The 25,794-nt window shown below is 37.7% G+C and overlaps 1 protein-coding gene and 1 long non-coding RNA gene across 2 annotated transcripts in view; one reads left to right on the top strand and one right to left on the bottom strand.

Annotated features, from left to right (window-relative positions):
• Positions 1 to 25,794, top strand: part of cblb (Cbl proto-oncogene B, E3 ubiquitin protein ligase) — a 68,995-nt gene that overhangs the window by 17,317 nt on the left and 25,884 nt on the right. The window contains exons 4-5 of the mRNA XM_082157170.1: positions 16,189 to 16,335; positions 23,066 to 23,222. Coding sequence (XP_082013296.1) covers positions 16,189 to 16,335; positions 23,066 to 23,222 — 304 coding nt within the window. The remainder of the gene's footprint in view (positions 1 to 16,188; positions 16,336 to 23,065; positions 23,223 to 25,794) is intronic.
• Positions 1,113 to 14,782, bottom strand: LOC309488821. Its single transcript, XR_014202287.1, has 2 exons — positions 13,443 to 14,782; positions 1,113 to 4,561 (listed from the first exon to the last, which is right to left on the bottom strand). It is a non-coding gene; the product is annotated as an uncharacterized lncRNA (long non-coding RNA).

A 25,794-nucleotide genomic window follows, 5' to 3' on the forward strand; every position in this document is an offset into this window, starting at 1 on the left:
GCTCATTTACAGTCTGTACAGACGTGTAAGATTGTTCATTAATGTGCACTGTCCCGAATGAATGAATGAATGAATGAATGAATGAATGAATGAATGAATGAATGAATGAATGAATGAATGAATGAATGAATGAATGAATGAATGAATGAATGAATATATATAAATATATATATATATATATATATATTATATATATATATATATGTTCATTTAATGTTATTGTTATCGACCTGACAGGAAAATGTTGCCGATAAATAATATATTATTTCCTTCAGCTGAGACGCTTCAGATGCACACTGTTCGCCATGATGGTTTTGAATTGCTTGAAATATGATTGGAATCACTTCAAAAAAGGAAAATACAGTAGAGTGCAAGTCTGTCATATAGGCTCCATAAAATTATAATGAGAACATTCTAATTGTGTGCTTAGGACATGGCTTTTCATGGTGGGATTATTATTTTTTTTTTATCATAAAAATTCGGTAAGCGGCTTTCAAATATAAAGAATTATCGGTTATTAGTCTCGGCCAAAATTTTCATATCGGTGGATCCCTAAAAAATATCCATCCTTCCAGCAAATATGACAGCAAACGGCCTGACAGTGTGGCGCAGAAACAACCCATTCGGAGCCTGAAGTCTGGGGCCCATCTGCTAGGATGTGGTGAGACGGACATGAGTGGGGTTGAGCCATCTAGTAATTATAAGTCTATGGCTCAGGCCATGCCAGAGTGAGGTGCAGCATGTGGGCGGAGAGGAGGCGGAGGACAATGTCTTTCTTTAGAAATGCTGACTGTAAAGACTCAATGACACGCGCTTAGTCACTTTGTGGGCGCGGATGCTGTTTTATTCATCCATTTATTCCTTGCGTTAATGAAGAAAGCCCGGTTAACCACACAAGTCATGCTTGCTGTTGATTAAAAGGTCAGAAATGTTAACGCCAAAGGAAATGGAAGTGTAACATTGATGCAGGAAGTGAATAGGAGTTGACAAGAGTATGTGAATATGATTTCCAGTAAATTTCCTGCAGCACATCCTGTGTCTGTGGGAGGACAAAACGCGTCCTCTCTTTCTTTGTCGTTCTTGTTTTGTTAGCAACAGGTTATCACACCATTTTGATTTATTTTTTTGGGAGATCAAAAGACTCATCAGAAGAAGCCAGAAGTTTGTCCACAAGATTTTAGAAAATATTCTAGAAGGCAGAACTAGCATCTGGGCTCCAGAGGAGATGAGATGCGTGGGTTTGTTTGCTGACTTTTGTGCAAGATTGTTTGCTTGTGTCTGTGTGGTATGCATGTGTTTGTATGTGCGAGAGCGCGTGGAGGCGCCAGGCTGGGGCTCCGGCAGAGAGTGACATTTATTAGTTATCTCGAATGATGGATGGTGGGCTTCGGTTGAGGAGCTTGCGTGTTCATAGGCCTCTCTGCCCTGTATGTTGATTGGCTCCCGCTCCGTGTCAGTGCAGCTCGGCGAGGTGTAGTAATAACTGCAGTTATCATTTGAGATTTGGGCTGAGCTTGTGACTCACTGCTGGTCTGTGATCAGTGTAGGCTGACACCTACACACTCACCAAACTGTGCTCAGAGATCTTGGCGTGACTCTAGTCTCCATGGTTCAGGTCCAGCTAGAATGAGCTCAAATTGAAAAGTTTGAAAATTTAACTTGATTTTCAAATGCAAACATTTCTCATTCAATTCCAGATTTTTTAAATAACTAAAACATGACATAATTCGAAAGAAGTCGAATAGTTCAAATTATCTATGTTGAATGATATGTGTAATTCAAATCAGTTGAAGAAAATACTGTATATGTCTTGTATGACTCATTAAACAATTTGACCTCATTGGAAAATTTACTATTACCATTTATTTCTTGGCATATCGGGCAACACATAGATGGAATGTTCCTCACATTAAGCAAACCCCACCAAAGCAAAAATGAGTAACAAAATCGTTTTTATTTATTTTAACTTTACACTTAGATGGGATGGGTTGGGGTCAAGTTTGTAAGAAATTAATACTTTTATTCAGCAAAGATGCATTCAAATGATTCTACTCAAAAATATTAAGCAGCAAAACTGTTTTTAATGTTTATGATAATAAGAAATGTTTCTTGAGCACCAAATCTGCATATAAGAATGATTTCTGAAGGACCATGTGAACGATTGTGTGTGTGTATGTGTGTGCGTATATAGCATTTTCAAAATGTGAAATAAAAATAATGAAACATTTTTATATATTGCAAATGGGGCTCTGGTTTTGTGGTGAAATGGCACATTTAGTACTGAGATGAAATTAAAAATGTTGAAAAGGTTGGTAACCCTTGCTCTAGCCCAAAAATATTTCTTCTGGGTAAACATAACAAGATGGTTTCACACCTGGTGTCTAAAGACGTATGCACTCCCACAGACAATTTAAGTCGATCACATAACCTTTCAAGACTTCTCCCCCATACACTCACAGAACAATAAGAGCGTAGTGGTACTAGTAGTCTTGCAGTGGCAGAATCTGACACGCAGACACAGTGCTGTTTTGTTTGAGTTTGAGCGCAGCACAAGACAAACAGTCTGAACTGTTCTACACACCATAATCTTCTGCTGTCATCACACAGGCCATGCGGGACATGTAGCTCTGTGTGTGTTTACTGTGTTAATTCCTGTTCCTGTTTGTGCATTAATACTTGACCATGTTTTGTGAATGTGTTAATGTATTTGTGTTCTCAGTTCTTAGTTTGAGTGAAGTGTGAAAGAGCTTATATTTATACATTAATATTTGAACTTAGCTGCATCCTCTTTTACTCTCTGTTATCATGTCTTTACCACAAACACTCATGACTAACATGTGCTGATCTGCATTTTTACTCATCTTGAGTTTCCATTGCTCAAACATTTTTTTGATAATTGATATTTGTGTTTACCGATATAAAATCACACACACATGCACACACACGCACACGCTGATTAGAATGGTGCTTGGGTAATATCTATTATTATTATTATCAGTGTTCAAAACTGTTGTGCTGCTTGACATTTTTGTGGAGGATTATTTGATGAATAGAAAGTTCAGTGAACTGCATTTATTTGCATTTATTAAATGTATTTATTAAATGGAAATATTTAGTAGCATCTGTCTTTTCTGTCACTTTTGATCAATTTAATGTATCCTTGATGAATAAAAGTATTAATTTCTCTCTTTTTTTTTATCTTACCACAAATATTTGAACGGTATCGTTGTTTTCACAAAAATATTAAGCAGCAAAAACGTTTTTTAACATTGATAATATTATTAATACATGTTTCTCAAATCAGCAAATCAGCAGTAACATACTCATGTACACATTTCTAACCACCATCTGACAGACAGAGAGAGAAACATTATCTTTGAACCAATCAGAGGTGATAGAATCCTTCTAAAATCTATTAATCTATTAGCACAGAGAGAGCTGATGGTGAAGAGCCAATCCGAGAGCTCCAATAGTGATGGCTGGCCGATGCACGTATGCATGCACACATGCACACACACACTTCAAGCCTGATGGCAGCAGAGAGTGAAGTTTATTAGATAAACTAATCAATGAAAAACCCCATTCTGCTGCTAATTGGCATTAAATTAGCTTTGCACAGTCCATCGCTATATGTTTTTGGACAAATATTCAGTTATGATATGTAAAAAAAAAAATAGCATGCTAAGTTGATTATGGTTTGTTAGATAATATTCTGCCGAAAGTGGATTTGAATCAATGCGTCAATGTGGTGGGAATGTAGAAATAGATTTTTGTGCTGCACATCTCTCTTGCTCTTTCACACTCACTATATATTTTTTTCCCTTTCGTGCTTTCATGGTTTATCTCTTTAATGAATCACTGTGTCGTTATACATACAGAGGTCAAAAATAGTGCAACTTTTGCACCAAAATTATACAAAAATGCAATGATACAAGCCTTTCTGCAGTTTTGAAGGAATATTTACCAAACAATTCATAAACGCTTGAAGGCTACATTGTTTTATTTTGTATAATACATAATTTTACAACTAAATATGAGCTATATATGTATATGTGTACACACACACACACACACACACACACACACACACATACACACACACACATATACACACGTGTGCGTGTGATATTATAAATAAGTAAATATTGTGATATTAAGTGTACTTTGTAGCAGTCAGGGCCATTGAAATGATATGCACGTGGGCTGCTTGCCCAGCTCTCAACAAATGTATTATTTGTAACACTGAAGGCTGAAAGCGAGGGAGTAGATTGGGGCACAAAACAAAGAGATGGGGGGGTGTGCAGGATGTGGTATGAGTATATCAAGAAGGTTTGATTGGCAGGGTGGGGTTAGGGAGATTTCTGCAGGGGACAAGCCCCATCTGCGCACACTACCCCCTTTTCATTTCCTCAGGCACATGTGTCCTCCCTTTCCCTTGGGACAGACCTTAACCAGGCTGTGGTCTGATGAGACAGAAGTGTCCCCAGTCTTTGTTTTGATTGGCATGAGGCAGTGTTCTTCAGACGTTTGCACACACACAGAGTCCCAGCAGCTTAGCCCTCTGAAACGGAGACAGAAAAGCCTGGAATTAATATTCTTATACCCCCAACTTCAAAGAGAATTTTTTCTCTTAGATTCCATCTTTGAGTCTGTGTTTATTTGCAGGTTGAAGATGAGAGAATCTTTTGCATATAGAGAGGGCTAATGGTGTGCAGTTTTAATGCTTTATTTTTATTTTTCATTGTTTATTTTTAAGTTTGCAAAATAAAAGAAATAACATTGCGATTTATGCACTGTGTTTTTAGAAGAAGTAAACAGATCCTCTTTGGTATTTTTAGGCAAGTCAGAATTTGTTACTCACATTGTGAAACACACTATTTAATTAAATATCACATAACAATAACTTAAAGAGCTGTAAATGTTCAAGCTCATTACAATATTATTTTGGGACTTTTATATTATTAGGAGCTCAGGTATCACAACAGCCATTTTATATGTTACATTTTAAGTTGATGAAGCTTATGTGTTGCTTATACATGCTTACATTATTAAATATTGTGCTTTTATAAATTTGTTAAAGTTTGGATTATTAAAGATTGACTTTTTGTCATTTTGGGCTTTATCATTAACAAAATGTTAACAAAAATTACATCTTTAAGTAGTCATTCATTTTAGTCCATTTTACTGTGTGTATTTAATTTTTTTAATAATATGCAGTTTTAGTCAAATGGGCGACTTTGACATAAAAATCAACGAATATGACATCATAAAGTATTGACTAAATTTAAAGTAAAAAAAAAACACTACAGAAAACTAGAATTCAACACTGGCTGTGGATTAGTGTCCTCCATTCTTCATCCCTGTGTTCAGGAGTTCCCCAAGGCTCCGTACTCGGCCCATCTAAACTGATTCTTCATCCCTGTGTTCAGGAGTTCCCCAAGGCTCCGTACTCGGCCCATCTAAACTGATTCCTCTTCACTCTGAGGCATTAAACTTGACCTTTTAATTACACATATCATGCCCCAAATTCCTGCATGGTTGAGCATGCTGATGTGTACCGCTCTCCTTTAGTCTCTTTTCTCGCAATCGTACTGATTGTCATGTAATTCGAGCTTGCACTTTGCATCTCAACTGCTGTGAGAGGCAGGGAATGCCTGCTGTCTCTGAGGACTCATTATAGAAGAATAATGAGATTGAAATTGCTCTTTTATAGAAATTGTTTTGCCCTACAATTTTGTGTTTAGATTGTGGGTAATAACCTGCATGCAGTCGCTATTATCTCTGCCATGTAATCTTTTTTCAAAGATCATTTGTGGCGGCGTACGTGGAATTAGTCATTTTAGCATAAAGAGAAGGAGGACTTGCTAATGAGCGCATGAAATATTCTGGCCACATGAATTTGTGTTTAGCAGCATTTGCATATTAATGATTTAGCCCTAAGCAGAGACACACATTAGCATTTAATTATTTGAATATCTTTCATTAGATTGCATAAGCTGTGAATCTGTTTACATTGGACTTCTTTAATAAAACATGCATTGCCTCATATGAAATGAATAAAGCTCTGTTGCCTTTTGTAAAAGCTCTGTGTATTTCAAATCACAAAGCTCTACTGTATCAGAGAAACTGCAGCACTTCAAACAGGATATTCTTAGGCGGCAGAAACGGAGATAAAATGATGAGAATAAAACTTTAAGATGATATTAAGTGCGTCTCATAACTTCTAACTGACTGTCTTAAGCCCTCAGCAGGTCTTAGAAGTTTCTTCTTGTCTGTTCTTTTCTGTCAGCGTTAGCCTTTTTTGTGAGTCATGGTGGTTTCTTTTTAAGGTTGAGAGATGTTTGTTTACTGGTTTCTTCGCACCACAGCCAGACTGTAAAACTCATCCCGACCCCAAATTTTAGCTTTTTCTACCAGGTTTCTAGATGGTTATAGAAGTGGGTGTGAAGAAAGAGATCAGGGTGAAGGATATAGATGTCTGTAAGCAAGTACTCCTCAGAAGACCAACACTGTGTGAAACCTATGTTCTGCTCGTCATATACACTATTAATTTCATTGAAGCTGAAAATGCCCCTTCTTGTTGAAGTGCATAGAGATGGTCAACACACTTTTAAAGGCAGGGATGAATAAATGTCCATGTTTAATGAAGCAAATAAAATTGGACAATTTTCCAAAAACAATGTGAGTGGTGTCAGTGCTATTCAGTAGGGCTTTGTACTGGCAAGAATCTAGTGTAAGGTGTCCAGATGTCCTGTTTTCCCAAGGACAGTCCCGTATTTCAGCTCTATTTTCAGTGTCCCGACTTATGAAAAAATTGTGTTTTGTCACGTATTTCTTCTTTCCTAAATTATCTTTGCTTTGATTATAAAAGCGAGTAATAGTCTTCTGTCGAGAGAATAGCCTAATCAAAGGTAGCCAATCTTGTCAGTTTATTTTGGAGAATAAAAATATCATCCAATCACTATTCGATTAATTTGAATTTAGTGAAGGTGGGATATTAGAGAGCTTGGAGGTTGAAGTCAGATGTGAAGATGTCAAAGAAACGTGTGAACTTTTAATGAGATTCTACAAAAAGTTTTTTATAAGTTATTATGCACAGTAAGTTGTGAAAAAAAGAACTCACTGTGTATCTCGCTAAATGACACACACCAGAAGCGCTCTCTCAGACAGCGAGACCGGAATGGTCAAATACAGACACAGTTGTCAAAATGCCTATCATGTGGAGTATCTCACGTAAATACAGTTGGTTATGACTTGAACATAAACTTAAACGTAAACAACTTGTGAAAACCGGATATGTGCCAGTACCGTCCATCCCATCCCGTATTCCAACATGACAATTCTGGTCACCCTAATCTAGCGATACAATACCTATCACGATACAGGGGTTATAATACGATATTTTGAGATATTTTTGTGTTCTAAATTGTGTTCCAAAGATGAACGAAGGTCTTACGGGTTTGGAACGACATGAGGGTGAGTAATTAATGACAGACATTTTTTTTTTGGGTGAACTAACCCTTTAAAGGGATAGTTCACTTTGAAATTAAATTTTGGTATGTTTTAGCTTACCTCAAGGGCATCCAAGATGTAGGTGTCTTTTTTTCCGCAGTAGTTTCAATTTTGGTATTTTTAGGTCAAACCGTTCTTGTCTGTCAGTCATATAATGCAGGTCTATGGTCACTGTCTCAAAGGGCATGCACAGAGTCCAAATTAAAACAATTCCCCGTCGTCCAAATTAAACAATTCCCCATCGTAAGTAAACATTGGCTACTGCGAAACCGTAGCCAATGCGACATCTAGTGTATATATCTATACCCGCCCGCGCTCTCAGATCACTTGGACATGGCTGTGTTCAAGAGGTAAAAACGATATAAATACTGTTCGTTTTCTCACACAAACCGCTCGTTTCGTGTCTTGGGCCATCAATGTGTACTTACGATGGGGAATTGTTTAATTTGGACGATGGGGAATTGTTTCAATTTGGACTCTGTGCATGCTCTTTGAGACAGTGACCATAGACCTGCATTATATGACTGACAGACAAGAACGGTTTGACCTAAAAATATCAAAATTGAAACTACTGCGGAAAAAAAGACACCTACATCTTGGATGCCCTTGAGGTAAGCTAAAACATACCAAAATTTAATTTCAAAGTGAACTATCCCTTTAAGCAAGGCTTTACATTGCGATATTTCTTTTCTCTTTTTTTCTTTTTTTAGGAAGATGATTGAATTTTAGAAAAACTGTCATAAAGCACACACCACCATTTGCATAAAACCTGAGATTTTTTTATTTTTTTATTTTTTTTATCAGAACAGTGGGATCTGCATTTGTGTTTATCAGTCTCTGTTGCATCCAAAATCATAGCGCTAATTTTTGTGCAATCTGACTAAAGGATAAAGTACTTGCAGGATTCTTTAGGTAAATAAAAAAAAGCAAAATCGAAGATCGAAAGAGCTGTTTTATAATTCTAACTGAAAACGACATTGACACTGTTTTTTCATGTTTAATCCTGTGAAGCTTCTTGGTTTAAATCTATTGTTAACTATTGCACCAAAGAAACAAGCGCGCAGCCATCTTTAGAATTTTGTCTTTGAACTTTAATTTTTGCTACACATTTTTATGGCATCGCGGTCAAAGAGTAATTATCTTGTAAAGTGGATTTACTTATTGTAGAGTTAATGAAAGTTATCATGAGCATTGTAATGTTTGAAGTGGATGTCATAGCAAATGTCAGTAGACCCTAGACCGGGAAGATTAAAAAATGAGCGGTTCATTCATAAGTCTATGAGATCTTACCTTCGTGCTGTGGAAATACAAACCAGAAGACAGAAAACAACGAGGACAGAGTTGAAAAGGGGCGGGGCTTCATAAGGTCTATAAAGTGGTATATAAATAAGCGTGACTTGACTGGAGCTTGTGCAAACATATTCACATCTCTATGTTCAGATGCTTTCTTAACTGATGTTTTCTCAATGCTGTTATTTTTGTTGTGTGTTTATTTTGTTATTGAGAGCACATATTTACATATTCATCTAAACGGAGCACCAGCATGGATAGCGCCGGGATGTTAAGTGTGCTCTTAAATTCAGATAAAAAAAAATTTATTAAAAAAAAACATTCTGTGTTGCGGTTCCTGGTTGTTGTTTTTTTTGTTTTTTTTTCAATTCATTAAAATAGTTGAACAATACAGTTACTGGAATCCCATCAGTTTTTCATGAATGTGTTCAAAGCTGTGGAGTTGGAGTGGATTAGTGTGTATGTGTGTGTGTGAGAAAGCGAGAAAAGCGAGAGAGGGTAGTGGCAGCATTGATTTAGTCATAAAACAGGCTTGTGATGTCTCACCCCCCCATATGCTAGTCTCTCCTTCCTGTATCCTCCACCCTATCCCTCATTACAGACACTAGAAGACCACTTCAAGGTTCAGCTGTTTAGAGGATGAACAGACAGCCGTACTTGGCTAATGGACAGTTCCTCTGCAAAATGATTGTTGACGGTTTTAATAATTCATATTGATTTGTGTATGGGTGTTGCCAGTAATGTGTATGCATGTGTGTGAGTGTGTGGCAGATTGGCCTGCAGCAGGAGGCCCTGATAGATATCTTATATTTTCTCCAGCTCTGAGGGGTCCTGCCGCTATTACCATACTCAATCTCGTGCTCGGGATGGTCCTGCTGTGGAGCAGTCTGCCAGGTGTTTTATTGATGATCGTTGCTGGCCTGGTGGGCCTCGTTTTTGCAAGGAACTTTCAAGATAAAAGCAGAACAGAGAGGAAGAGATTGAGTGAATTAAACACTAATTACCATTCCTCTGTCTTCGACTAAAACGCACCCTTTTTGGCACTATGCATTTGAAATTGCTCTGTTGTAAGTAAACCAGCAGCAACATACAGTGACATACTTGTAAAGACAGGAAATGACTGGCAGTGAGATCGCCAGAATCAGAATAACACCGCCTGTAGCAGTCAGTAAAAAGGTAGTCTATAAATAAGTCATGTAGTATTTTTTTTGTATGCTACATCTGTGTTTTTTTTGTGTGTGTTTTTTTTTATTTTATTATGCACAGATTGCACACAGCTTAAATTGAGTGAACTTAGGCAATATTTAAACATGCTATCCTAAAATGTCCATTGTTTCTCTCTTCTGAATGTAGCATTGGAAATACAATTCAATTGGAAAGTCAGATTCAATTGAGTAAATCAGATTTGATGGTTCTTTCAGCATTCAAGATTCAGCATTCTAGCATACTACTACTTATACTAAATATTACAATACAGATATGACAGAAATAGTAAGAGCAGTGTGCTATTCGGAATTCAGCCTCTGTGTGTCATGTAGCATTAAAGTCTGATTCGTTGTCAGTCTTTTTATAGCAAAATATTAGTAATGTGCGGCTAAGTCAGGAAGCCTATATGCTTGCTGTGCATCATTGTGTTTTAAACTGATGTAAGTTATTAACTGATAAAGCAACACTATGTAAACATTTTTACCTCAAAATAATGTTTCCAAAATCGTTTCAGAGGTTCATCAAGTCATAACAGGGTGAAAGGCACTTATGCCTCTGCTTTGCGGTCCTTTATCTGCTATAACCACACTATGTAAGATTGCCAGATCGGGTCGCGTTTCTGTAGTTCTAATGAGACATAAGAAAACTACAAATTTGACTAGCTTTACGGCAAGCGTTACAATAGTCATTATTTAGTTTTTCTTCGTTTCTGATGTCGCAATACATCAAACTTTCATAAAATCATGCATCATACTCTACCTTGTCTGTGGACATCGTTCATTGCAAAGCCGGTGCTGGATAAACAGCGAGCGTGCGCGTGCGACAGTAGACTGCAGTAGGCTAAATTATTTACAACAGCGGTAATGGACAATTCCGCTTCCAACCTGTAGGGGGACCAAAGAGGAAAAGTTCCATAGTGTTGCTTTAAGATATATTCTATGTGGATTTAGTATACATTTATTAATGTCATTGTATTGTTTTTGTACTTTTTCTTTTTGCAAAAATAATTAAATAAATAAAACTTAAATGAGTGTTCCCATCACTGCTGCTAACCAGTAAGTGCAAGTGCCCCTTTTGCAGTGAAGTTGGAAAGTTCTTCCGCATTTCGATTACATTTCATCCATCATGTTCTGTGCTCTGACTGATAGCTGACGTAATGACAGTATTTATGGAGGAGGGTGTGTGCTGCTGAATGTAGGTCAACAAAAAGTGAAAGACAATTGCAAGCAGCGCTGATTCCTACAGGTGTCAGGAAGCCTAAGAATGTCACGCCGGCCGTTAGACATGACAGGTGCTTCCATGTGCATCTGAACCACACACGTCTTGTAGGGCATCATATGCACCTTGCTTGAGGTGTTTGCAAGGTTGTGTGTTTTGCAGATTGAGGTTGAGCTATATTTCTTTAGTTTTAACAACATTAACTAGTGGGCATGACACTCACAGATTGACCCTGCTCTACATGTAGGGATGTTTATTTGATATATCTACATTACTATTCAAAAACAGGTAATAGTTCAGCTCTGAAATTACCTTTATGGCCCTGCGTTTGACACTCCTTGATGAAGACCTTTAAACCCGACTGCAATGAAGTACTTTACGCAATCACACTTCATAAACACTAACAGCACAGACCTTACGTTTTTTTTATTCATGTTTTACGAGGTGACAATGATTGTGTTTTGATGTAGCTTTGTAATCAAATGTTGAAGAAAATGTCTTTTTGTGGCATTTCTCCTGTTATTATGCTCCTATGCCACTGGAGTACTACAATACAAGAGTTGACGCATGATTCATTTTGCAAACTGCCATGAACGTGTGAGTATTGACTGACTTTCCTCACAGAGGTCAATTCTTGCTAGGCTACGCCTACGGTGACCTTATAGCGTGACATTGGATACGAGTTCTGAGCTGATCAGATTAGCTCTTAAAGACCTGTAAACAAACTTCACGTTTTACTTTCTCTAATATGAAGCTGCCAAAATGCAGCAAATGGAAACTTGCAACCCTCATCGGACCACTCAACAGCTGCCACGTGGCACCATCATGAACTGTGTGTGTTTCAGTGTGTATGGGGTGTGGTTATTAGACGTTTCGACTGAAAATCCAGACAGATTGCTTGAACGTAATTGAAGGCTGAAAATATAGGCTCTCCAGAGTAATTTCACAGTTTTTCCTCTCCTCTTCAGATGAGCTCCAACACCGGCACTCTACCATTATCTGCAATTACCATTAAATCATCTATGTTCAAATACCACACTGTCATCCTCCGTCTCCCAATAATATATGATGTTTTATGGGTTTTCATTCAGAAAGGCAGGAGTCATCCGGGCCACAGAACACACACAGGAAGCACTGAGGGTTTGGAGAGTTCACAGAGATGATGGTAGGAAGTCTGACTCTCTGGTTTGGCCACTTAGGCAGCAGTGTCTTGAAACAGCGGGACTAGCATGCCTTATGCAATAACTAAGCTGAATGCATTGAGCAAGGTCGAAATGATTAGGCTTTCCACTGCCTTTAGACCATTCACTTACAGTATGTGTGCTTATGTGAGACAAGAGTCACTATTTCTCTTTCTTTCCATTCAACAGACATATGTGCAGTCTATTTTATTAGTAGCTCAGGTGAGCATCACTATTATTATTCAGTATTGTTAGTCATTCTGCAGTATAGACATGACTGACACCTCATATCATGTGGGAAAATGTGTGTTATTACTTTTCTAAGCGATCAGACTTATTATTTTCACCTGGCAGAGGATAAATCCTATAGACTTGCATTGAAGGTGGGAGCCAAATCATGTCTAGACGCCAGAATATTATAGAGACTTGATAGACTCTTTTGACTTGGACCAAATACAAGTCAACTATCAACCATGGTAGCACTTTATTTTACAGACCTGTTTCGCATGTACATAGTGTATACAATAACTGGGTAATAACTTGGTATAGTCCTGAACATACCCTAAACCTAATCTTAACCCATGCAGTTACCTTATATTATTTAGTACTTTCTTGGTAAGTACATTGAAAGTGCACACCATCCTTGGTGGTGTCTAATTGCATCTGACCCTAGAACTAAGGAGAAATCACAAATATAAAGAGGAACAGGCTCAAAGAATATCCTGTGTTCTTTCAGACATTTCCATATATACATGTATTTTGCCCTTGTAGCTGTTTTGTAAATGACTTGCAGAGTAGTTTTGCATATCCCAGATTAAGCTTCAGCCATATCCTGCTGAGCTGTGGTGTTGCGTGCGTGTGGTAGCCATGTGTCCTATGAAGTAATGGCTCTGTTCAAGCACACCCCCGCTCCTCTCGATAAGAGGTGAGGCACATAAAAAACCCTGTCCACCCCAGCAGCGCAGAGGGAATTAGCATACGTTAGTTGCCTGTGGGCCGGGATTATTGTTCTGTCTTAAATTCAATTTCTCTTACCTCAGGACAAGCCCTCTGTACTAGGATTAGCTCTCTGTGCATCCGTCACTCATGTGTCCTCAAAGGTGTACTGTTTTCGCCCTGGCTTTGTGGTTAGCTTGTGACACGTTATCAGTCTGTGCCGCATGGATTGGGTTTAAATGATTCACGGACATGGCTGGGAACTGGTGTGTGTCAGAGGTGTTGAAGCTTAAATGATCGCTGTGAACTCAACAGTCAGCACATGAGCATCTCTAGGATTCATCCGTGTAATGGTGTCACTCTCTGAATGTTATAGATATTGAAATATTATAATGTACTTCCTGTGTGAACCAGTCTCCGATTTCCTGTGATAGTTATGAAGACAGCAGGTGTGACCATGTTTGATGTAGGATGGATGTTGTTTGCTGGTAATGGATATGCCGGATGTTAAAGATTAGAGATGTATGTAAATGTTCTACAGACATGTGATCAGATGAGTTTGACTACTCAAATAGAGAATCTGTTGAGTCTGATCAAATGACTCTTATGAGCCAGTTTAAGTGAATCAACATCTGACTCTTTTTCTTAACTATTGGTGAAGCTTAAATCTGTATCATTACTAACTTGCTCTTTATTTGACAATGTGTAGTCAGAAAAATATATTTGAAACAGTAAATAAATGGTAAACAAATAAAAAAAGAATACATAATACATTGCTTTACATCATATTGTAAACTGTACATTGCCTTGTAAAGTCAGCAATTCTATTCAGCTTTGTTTTACCAACTTGCAGTTCAGAAAGATATTCTGAGATTATGCGTCATCATGTCATCATATGCGCTCACAGTACTGTTCCAATATTTGGGTTTATATGATTTTTTTTAATGTTTTTGAAAGAAGTCTTTTATGTATTTATTTGGCATTTATTTGATAAAAAAAATACAGTAAAGACGTTTTTCAGGATCAATTTATTTCGTCCTTGTGAAGAAAAGTATAAATTTCTTTTAAAAAAACGTACTAACCCCAAACATTTGAATGGTAGTGTGTGTGTGTATATATTATTTTTATTATCAAAAAAGCAAGCCCAGGGTCATCCCAGTCGGGTCTGTGTCAGTTGAGCTTGCCTTTCTCCAGACTGACACTGAATATATATGAATCCCTCAGCAGTTTCGGTATTACTGCATTAAATGGGGCGATAAAATGAGTGGTGACTCATCATATTGAAGACTTGGAGTTATTAACTGAACTGAAGTTTATGGAGAGAAATGTTCTCTGGTGGGTTCATCAGAGACTTATAAAGAAATAAAAGGATTCCCTCGGCTAAGTTAGGCTGAAAAGAGTTTTATTGCAGTATCTACAGCAAATATCATTGAGAACTAAGCAATCCCCCCCCCCCCCCCCCCAATATCATGCATCACTGACAGTTGCACCCTTGATTGAGCTTTAAAACAACTTTGAATAATCAAGATTCTGAAGTAAAATACACCTCGGTTTTCATCTGCCAATTTCTTTCCTCTCTCGCCGGTTCTGCATTGCTGCTAACGTGCTAATTGCTTTGTAACCGCTATGTTTTGACAGGAAGCTACGCTAATGTAGCACACTAATTAATGGTTCTCTATACAGCCAGATTTAGACAAGAAATGCAAATGCGAAATAGGGTCTGATGCCGATGAAATTGTTTGGACCGACCGAGACGGTCAGGACGAATTTCGACAATGCTCCTGGGAGCTCCAGGTGTCCAATTGCAGCTTTACAAAATAATACCACTGTGAATCCTGAAAGTTTGTGTGTTTGTTGTGCCTCAGAGGGGCTAGTTATCTACCGCTTGCAGCCCGGTTCCTCTCGACCTCCCTCGGGCTGAGTGGCTCCGCGTAATTGAGTGCCACCTGAAAGGTTGTTCTGAAAGGTGGGTTATCTGCCCGCTCTAATCCCACAGGAGGACGGCACAGGGAGAGGAAGGGGACAAGCCCCTGAGGGCTGGAGTCCCTTTCTGCCAGCCACAAGGCAATATGGGAAAGGTCACTTAGGGACACAACTTTGAAAATATTAATGACTTGTGGTTCCTAGAGATGGTGTAACTGATTATATTTGTTTGCATGTCTACAGGACTGTTTTATAAATTTCTCAGTAGGCACGTGTGAGTGAAATGAAAGATGCTCAAGGTTAACATAACACTTGGGAAAAGTACTAGTACAAGTTTTAAACTAAAGCAAAGGATATTTCATGTACTTGTGCATTTGAATTATGAAAGAGTGGCATAATAAATGGAATTGAATTATTAGAGCCTTCTTGTGAAGTTTAAAAGTTTAAACAATTCCATAAAAATATTCAATCAAAAGAACAATTTGTTTGAGAGTCAGACATTATTGTCTGCATCCCACTTATGCACTCAGTGATATATATATGCATATGCCACATTGTTTAGTTTTTTTGTTGAAAAACTTTAGTTTGTAGAAAACAAAATCTGAAAAAATACTTTCAGAAATCTGATTTGTGACTACACACCTCTGTAGACAGTCAGTGTTAATTTGCTACAGAAGCAGATCATCTCTGTTCTGTTGGCCGGAGCCCAGTGTGTGTTTGTTTTCTGGTGTGGCCACGACATGCCCTTCAGACTGCGTGCATCAGATTGCACTGTGTCCTCGTGCTGTTTGAATGGAGACGTGTGCGGCACATTAACTTCCAGAAAAGCTCAAGAACAAGAAACTGGCTCAATAGAGAATGCTGAGACTCCACTTTTCTCTGTATGTGTTTCTCTAACCTGTACTTTTTTTTTCTCTTGCAGACGGAACCTTACCAAGCTCTCGCTGATCTTCAGTCACATGTTGGCCGAGATTAAAGCCATCTTTCCAGGTGGACAGTTCCAAGGAGACACATTCCGCATTACCAAGGCAGACGCGGCCGAATTTTGGAGAAGGTCTTTTGGCGAAAAGTAAGTTTGAGTAGTTTTCTTGTTTCCAGACGTATCTGCCAAATCAGATGCGATCTTTCCAGTCTTTCATTAGAGCTCCAATCAATTAAAACTCTTTGTCATGGAGAAGGGCCTTTTCTCTCCTCCATTTAGCAGCGAGTAAGTGGGGTGAACTGTCTGGTCATGTGCTGGAGTGCTGTTCTTGAGTGAGCCCTGTGATTTAGCATACATCTGCACACTAAACCAGACACAATGATGCCTTTCCTAACTGCTCTAGTCAGCGTTTGTGAGGTGAAGGTCACTGGTTAGCTGATTTTTTTCCCCAATAGATAGCATTAAAGGTCTTCAGCTTCTGTCTTAATTCTGGAATATGAGTTTTCTCAGACTCCTTGACCAGCCTGGGCTTGTTTGCTGGGAAGAGTTTCAGTTTGCTGTACTGCCAGCATATAGATAGAGGAGATAACATTGTGGCAGTTAGTCGATTAGTAAGATTGGCTAGTTCAGGAGTTTTCAAACTGGGATACGAGCACTCCCAGGAAGTGCTAGGTGGTCCACGGAAAATAATAATAACTAAAAATAATAATAAAATAAGGAAGAAATGACATTATTAGAGTTTCATTCTGTGTTCTAAAGAGCAATCATTTTTATTGTGTTTACAGTAGGTTTATGTTTCTCTTCAGGTTTAAAATAAATAAGAGAATAATAAAGTAGTAATGCAGTAAAAAAGTGTCACTCATCTCATTCACACCAGTTGAATAGTGCTTGATTTGCATTTCATTTGACTAATTTCCGCAGGTTTAACACTGATCTATATAATTGGTGTATAAAGCCGCCTCTCAAACAGCTCACGAGCACCAAATTGAGCTCCTTTTCATGGCTAGTGGTGCTTAAACGGTCAAATACACACAAAATTATGTCAAAATACCAGTCTTGTCGAGTATTCAGGTTAAAACAGTCTTTTTTTTTTAACGTAAATTGGTTAGTAGACGCATGTTGTGTAACAGTATATTAATTAGATCCATGCAGAAGCTCTTAAAGTGACAGCAGCCTAATAAACCTGCTACTGTCTGTCATGTTAATCAAAGAACAAAAGATAAAGAGAAAATCACTCCCTGTTCTTGACTGAATAAATTTAGTAATATTAATTGTAAGTGTGTATTTTTTTTAAAACCTAAATACTACTGCTAGACCCACCTGAAAAAAACTTCTTCAGGTTTTCAATTTTCAATTTCACAACAATTATAGAGAGTCTGTGAGCTGCTACACTATTAAAAGTTATTAATTCAGTTTGGACAACACTGAAGGCCTAGGTGTGAAATGCACGGTGCGCCACTGTAACTAAGATATAAATAATCATTTTTATAAATAATAATAAAAAAATAAAAAAATTGTGTGCATCTTTCATTCTGTTATAATCTGCTTTTTGTTTTGTTTTTTTTACATAAGAATGCAGTGATTAGTCGACCATTCTGATATGTTGTTCTGAAGATCAGTGCGTTGCTGTGAACTGTGAAGAGATTTCGATTTAATTTCGATTATATAAGTTTGTTTGAGGAGTTATTCTTTGACTGTACTTTTAATTGCTTCTCCTGATAGAAAAAAAAAGAAAAAAAAAAGTAATAATTTGGATTAAAGCTGAATAAAGCTGATTCCCATTCCAAGCACAACTCAGAAAAATCATCTGAGCGCAGATCTCTCTAGATCTTTAAGAGGTGTCATCCATTTGCAATGTTTAATTCATTTGCAATTTCTGTGGCTGCTGCATAACTTATCTTCTGTTTAATCCAGCAAATTGGAGGGTTAAAGGAAGTGTATATGTATACACGGATACACAGACTTTGCTAGGGACGGAAAGGCCTCATAATGGGGCAGGTGTGATTAGCTATCCCTGAGAAGAAGAGCAAGAGAAAGGGAGAGAGAAAGAGAGATTGAGGGATGGGAAAAGACCGGAGCAGTCTCTAGTGTGTATCTTGTTACTGCTCTGATATATTATAGATTATTATAAAGGTCTACTTCCCGCTCTGCAGAGGAAGTGTGCATGAGTCATTGATACGAGAAACAGAGCGGCCTTCCTTTAGCTCTTCTATCTCTGTTTCTCTCTCTCTCTCTGTTTGGAAATGGAAAACTCAGCATTCTTATGCCATCAATCCAGTGAGCACTAGAGCTCAGATTTGTAGCTTGCAGAGTTACAGTTGCTACACAGATAATCTATGTAAGCATGTCTGTGCATGTTTTTGAATGTTAAAAATCTGGTTTGAGGATTTTGAAGAGATGGAATGAATAAGAAAAATGTCTAGGTTTGCAATCAAATAAGTAAATCAGTGACAATGATCATGTGAACTCTTTGTCAGATGTTCTCTTGCTTCCAAGTTGTATACAAATTGCAAAGTTCAGTTAATCTTTTCACTTGGCTAAACTATGAAAATTGTAATTTGTAATCAATTTGGTTTATATCCTAGTGACAAATAAGACTGTCCACATGGAAAAAAATATAAATGAATAGATATAAATGAATGCTTTACTTCAGCAAGGACACATTAAAATGATCAAAAGTGACAGTTAAGGCAAATAAAGTTCTTTTGAACATTCTATTCATCAAAGAATCCTGAAAAAAATGCATCATAGTTTTCACAAAAATATTAGAGAAATGTTTCCTGAGCACCAAATCAGCGTATTAAAATGATTTCTGAAGGATCAGGAGACACCAAAGATCAAATAAATGCAGCCTTGGTGAGCGTAAGAGACCTCTTTCAAAAACGTATGGCCCCAAACATTTAAACGGTAGTGTAGTGTTGTGTATTTAAACGGTAGTATGTATGTATGTGTGTATGTATGTATGTGTGTATGTATGTATGTGTGTATGTATGTGTGTGTGTATGTATGTGTGTATGTATTTTTTTTTATAAGAAACAATCATCAAATGTTCATCAAATGTCAAAACAACTCTTTCTTTTCTTTTTTTAAGAGTTAAATTTTTTTAATGAGTTTTTTTTAATTTTTTTATTATGATATCAGGACATTTTTACCCCCACCCCCCACCCCCAAATCAATATTAAATTAAAATTTTACATTTTAAAAACATGCTCATCATAGACAAGGTGAATTAATTGTATGTGTGACTTCCCTATTTAATGTATTTTTGGATAAATTATTAGATAGTTAGCATTTTCGGTTCGTGATCTCAGACGAACCCTGAGATGTATATATAGGCTACCCGTTCTCTAGATCTTATCTCTAGATTCTATAAACCTTCAAAAATAAGACAATTGTCTTGTCACTGCAGTAATTCATCCGTCAGGTCAGAATGCTCTAAGACTAGAAAGAAAATATCAGTCCTTATATGTTCTCTCTCTCTCTCTCTCTCTCTCTCTCTCTCTCTCTCTCTGTGCCACTTGATAATGGAAGAAAATGCTTTTACTCAGAATAACCAGCGAGAATGGAATATATGTGAAGTTACCTCCCCCTCTCTCATCCGAACACCGTTCTCAGATCAGTTTCAGTTCTGATGTACAGACTAACCCAGAGCAGATGCAGATGCAGATGCATTGTGGGTATTTGATATGCAGATGATATAATGAGGGGAAAAAGAGAAGCAACACTGTTTCCTCATTATCAGTTCATATAAATGTCCTGCTGTTTGGCTGACTGACGGGTCGAGGAGAGATTTGTTTTCAAGCTAATTTTTCTTATTAAACTCCCTTCTGTCCACCGGGACTCAAATCCGTTTTAAACTCTCATTTAAATGTGGTAAGTGGCCACGGGCCAATAGGAGCACAGTTTCCAGTGGCAACACTGAAGGCCACCGACTGAGCTGCCTGTTTTCTGTCTTACTCTGGCTGCAACTGTTTAGTGAATTAAAATAATGCACTCGCTGATTTTACTCCGATAGCACAGGGATTATCACACAACCAAATCGCCACAGAGCAGGCACTCTGATTCAGAATTTTACCCAATTTGTTTCTCTTAACGCACAACATGGCTTTGCCGAGGCTTTTTGATGCCTTTAAATGGATGCAGAAATCTGCCTCCTGCCTCGTGACCTGTCTCGCTCTGACTCTCCAGTCTCCACCCCTTCACTCATTTATTTATTGGCATGATACAATTATGTGTGTCTCTATACCTGTCCTGGATCAGTAATTGGCAAGGACAGGGTCCTTAATGAGCTTCCCTTTGTCGTCCACTGAGAGATGCCCTCGGCCCATTACAAAGTCTTCCTTAATTAAGAGGTCAGCTATTCTAATACATGTAATTAAACTAGATCTCGTCTTTCTTCACAGAACCAAGCTCTCCCGTCCAGCTACTTGATGTGCATCAGTGACCGTTTAAGGGGGATTATGCTCAGAAAAATTACTTGTAACGCACCATATGGGATATGTATGGTATTTATGAGCCAAGCTTTTATTTCTCTACCCTCCAGTAAACCCACCAGATTGATTCATTGTTTTCTTCACTGCACTGACCGGCGTTTAGCAAGTGTGTCAGAGGCCAGAGTGAGTTTCCTTATTCCTGGCGATGCATCAGCACTTTTGTGCTGTTTCACTGTGGCTGCTGATTAATACATATGCAAAACACAATTCCGCTCTGTAAAAGTTCCACGCTAAACTGCAGTTTAATCATGCTGAAGATGCTTAATGTGCAGAACTCGTGATGTGACGGAAATGAGTTTGCATGCTGAGATCATAAAGCTTATGGAAATCAACATACAAGTGACTTTTAGTTACATTTAGTCTACATTTAGTTAAACTTGGGACATTTTAAAATGAACAAATTGAACAGCACCTCGCCAAGGGAAGGGAATTTTAATATCGTATTAATAACTTTTTAAAGAGCAATAGAAGTCAAGAAGTTGTTGTCATTTAGATTGGTTAATCATGTGTGTAAGAAAGGTTTCTGTATGTGTTGAGACTTAGCCAGCAGGCCACTGCCCTCTCTAATAAGAATCGGAAGAGCTGATGTTTCCTCATTAACCTGCTGGTCTGTCTGATTCAGTGTGGATCTTCCACGCCATTGTCTCTTTATTGACCTGATTAACAGGGCCTGATCCTCAATCCAGTTGAACTGTTTTAATCCATAACAAGTTTCACTTCCTGACACACTCAGGCTATTTGCAAAACTGGAAAGTTTCTGGTTTTGGTCCCAAAGCAATCTAAGAATCAGCAGCCAACAGGAGTCGCAGGAATGATGGGTAAACGCTCTCTCAGGGTGGCTGACACTGTCAGATTGTCAAAATAATGAGAAGTAGATCCTCTAGTTATTAGGGTGATGAGTTTGTTTTCTTCTTACCTGAAGGAATATGATGTGCCATTAGCCTGAAGTAATTTTAATTTTTTTTAACCAAGAAAAGAGAACAAGCTTAAGACACAGCTCTGCTTTGTTTTTTCTTTTTCTCCTTCTGAGTGTGTGTTTGTGTCTGAAAGTGTTTACTGGTCAATTTTTGACGGTCAGTGTTTATGAAACTTCTTAAGAGAAGTCGAAGTGGTGTGTGGGTGGCACTTTTCTCCACATGCTCTGCTAATTCACCTCACAGCCTCCATTTTGTGTCTCTCATAGACCACCAGGCATACAACATTTTTAGAGAACGTGAATAAGCGTTTACAGTCATAGACACGGATACACCTTATGACTTGTGTTCTTAGTCATTCTGGCGTATGTGTTTTTTTTTTTTTCATGAATTGAGAAATCAAATTTTCCTTGAGCTTTTGACATAGGCTACAAGACGTCATCATACTATACGAATATCCTGTAAGTTTCAGAACTGAAAACTTTCTTGTTAGTTCCAAAATAGCTTTTATTGAAACCAAGGTCTAAAAATGGCTCGTTTTGGAAGGTGCCGGTTTATGATGTCATAGATATTTGAAAAAACTCCTCTGCAGAAGATGATCAACAACTACTTCTACATCATTGCATGTTTGGCCCCGCCCACTGGTGTGAAGAGAGATGCAGGATCACTTCTCAAAAATAACAATACCTTCCAAAGGATCCTAATGCTAGGAATGTGCTTATTTTCACTACGTGAATGTCTCATTAGAGCATTATTTGTTTGTTCTGTACATTTCTCTGTGGATTCTTTGGTAAATCAGTCGCATTTCGGTGCAGGCTTTGAAAACAGTAATTCCTAATTCGATCAACTTTACATTGTTTCTCTTAGTCTGTTTCTCAGAGGGTTGAAATCAGGCTAGAAAATGGCCTTTTAGTACTAAATGATTTTTGATGTAAAAATCATACTAACATTATAAGTGCCCTTCAGGAAATATTATAAAATAAAAAATGCAGTTCATTGCCCCTTTAAAGAGTGAATATTATCTAATGCGTGGGATTTGTACACTCATTTTACAAGTTTGAGGAACCCTTAGACTTTCAGCTAATCCATGGACTCCCAGTGTAATATGTTGTTTTGAGTATTTTCCACTACATTTATATTATTATTATTATTTTTATTGTTGTTGTTGTTATTGTTATTATTATAACCTTTATTTTACAGGAAAAGAAGCACATTGAGATTAAGAATCTCTTTTACAAGAGCGTCCTGGCCAATACTGCTTTAAAATGTCATAGAAACACACTCATGGCAACCACTCATATTTTCTTCAGAAATGTCTAGTACCTCAACGTTTTTACAGGCCAGTGATTGAAGGATTTGATGTTTGATTCAGTTCATGTGTTTATAGCCCAAAGCAACTGGATGCAGTTTTGAGAAGGATTTACACAAGTCTTATCCCAGTGTGCATATTTGTGTTTTGTGTGGTTCCAGGACAATAGTGTCATGGAAAATGTTCCGGCAGTGCCTTCACGACGTGCATCCCATCAGCTCCGGGTTGGAGGCCATGGCTCTGAAATCTACCATCGACCTCACCTGCAATGACTATATCTCTGTGTTTGAGTTCGACATCTTCACTCGTCTTTTCCAGGTAACCCCTGAACCCCTCAAATCCCCAAAATCTCATCTAAATCTGAATTTCTCACCACGACAAACACGCTAGATCTGCAGATGAGATAGCATTTAAATGTCAACTACTCTCTTAACTGCTAATCGTAATAACGAAAGCAATATAGAAGGAACACCCTTGTTTTTATCTCTCTCCAGTGTGGGTTGATCTACTCATTCTGTGGAGAAACCTTGTACATGGATGTCTCACAGATAACCACATTTAAATTGAAAACATCAAACACGTCTCAATGTTTAGTAGTCATTAGTCTCTGCGTGCTGATGGAAAATAGTGCTAACGCTGGGGATCACCTCTGCAAATGAGTGTAGAGTGGGAGGTTTGTTTTACACAGAGGAATCCCTTAGAAAAACACACCTCATCTTTAACCACAACACACACATGCTTACAAACCTGTGTTTGCACAAGCCTTATTACATATCGGTTGCAAAACACCCACTTTTTGACTACCTACTCAAGCCTGCAAGCTGCATAAAAATGCTCAAATTCCCATAAATGTGTTTGAAGGACCCACATCATTTCATTAGCGTGGATTTGTTTATGTGTGTGAGTCAATCAGTGAGCAATATGGAGTTTATATCTCATGCCGGCTGAATCACCACACACGAACCCCGCTACCTTACAGCCAAAGCCAATAAAACTACACCCTGCTCATTTGAACATCCAAACGTCTCTTTGTAGCTCTTCTCCTGATTTTTGGAAATAGCTTGAGTCTTGATTAGTTCAGTCGGCTTGTATGGGGAAAAAGGAAACGGAACAAACTTTTCTGTTTTACCACATTATTTATTCACAGTATCAAGAGTCCCAGCTGCTTTTCATTTAGTTCTAACATGTCAAGATGAGTTTATTTAAGAATGCACAAAGAAACAAAGTATTGGACCTTTAAGTCAGTCTTAAAAAATTTCTAAATATCATTTCATTGCATTATAGATCAGGGGTTATGAAACTGCAGTCCAGGGGCCATAAAGGGATACTGGGAGATCTACTGAAAATGTGTAATAAAAGATGTCTTTAGGGCTGTCAAAGTGAACATTTTAAGTTAATATATTAATGTGTATAAATGTCAATAAATCAATATTTATATATAAATCAATATTTATATTTAAATATATTTAATATGTTTAACACAATCACATGTCAAAATATGCTGCTTTGGAACAATACTTTACAAACAAATCTGAATTAAATAGAAAATCTTCCTGTTTATGCAAAATTCATACATCTAAAATTACCTGTGATTTGGGAAAAAGTAAAACAAGTAAATATTTCTAGATAATATTTTATCAATATACCTTTTGTACAAGTCAAGTCAAGTCAAGTTTATTTGTATAGCGCTTTTCACAATACAGATTGCATCAAAGCAGCTTCACAGTATTAAATTAAAATAATACAACAAAGTTTGTTTCAAGAGGAATTTATTGATTGATAAAATTAAATTAGATATCCCCAAAATATCCCCAACTGAGCAAGCCAAAGGCAACAGTGGCAAGGAACCGAAAAACTCCATCAAGTGACCTAATGGTGTCCTAAAACTCCATCAGGTGCCTTAATGGAGAAAAAAAACCTTGGGAGAACCCAGGCTCAGTCGGGGGCCAGTTCTCCTCTGGCATTGGATAGAGGCCGGATTGTAGTTTGAACTGTAGGATTATATGAATGCCTGGCTGAAGAGATGCGACTTTAATCTAGTTTTAAACTGGGAGAGCGAGTCTGAGCAACGAACAGTATCAGGAAGACTATTCCAGAGTTTTGGAGCCAAATGTGAAAATGCTCTCCCTCCTTTGGTGGTTCTGGATATCCTAGGTATGACCAAAAGCCTTGAATTTAGTGATCTCAAAGAGCGCGATGGATTATAGGGCGATAGAAGATCCGTTAAATAGACTGGAGCTAAGCCGTTTAGGGCTTTATAAGTCAGTAGCAATACCTTGTAATTAATACGGAACTTTATAGGTAACCAATGCAGTGATGATAAAATCGGTGTTATATGATCATATTTTCTTGATCTCGTAAGAACTCTAGCGGCGGCATTTTGGACTAACTGTAGCTTGTTTATTGAGGATGCAGGACAACCAGCTAATAAAGCATTACAGTAATCCAGTCTCGAGGTCATGAATGCATGAACTAACTTTTCTGCATCAGAAACTGATAGCATATTACGTAGCTTAGCAATGTTTCTAAGGTGGAAAAAGGCTGTTTTTGTAACATAAGAAATATGATTTTCAAAAGACAGGTTGCAATCGAGTATAACACCCAGGTCTTTTACTGTAGAGGATAAAGTAACAGGACATCCTATGATGTTAAAGTTGTATTGTGCGAGGTTTTGTGGGCGGTTTTTTGAACCGATAAGTATTACCTCTGTCTTGTCTGGATTTAATAAAAGAAAATTACGCGTCATCCAATCTTTTATATCTTTAACACACTCTGTCAATTTGGAAAATGTAGCGTTTTCATCCGGCCGTGATGAAATATATATTTGAGTGTCATCAGCATAACAATGGAAACTAATTCCATGTTTCCTTATAATATTTCCAAGTGGCAT

The sequence above is a fragment of the Leuciscus leuciscus genome (assembly GCF_965113295.1).
Source record: "Leuciscus leuciscus genome assembly, chromosome: 24".
NCBI lineage: Eukaryota > Metazoa > Chordata > Actinopteri > Cypriniformes > Leuciscidae > Leuciscus > Leuciscus leuciscus.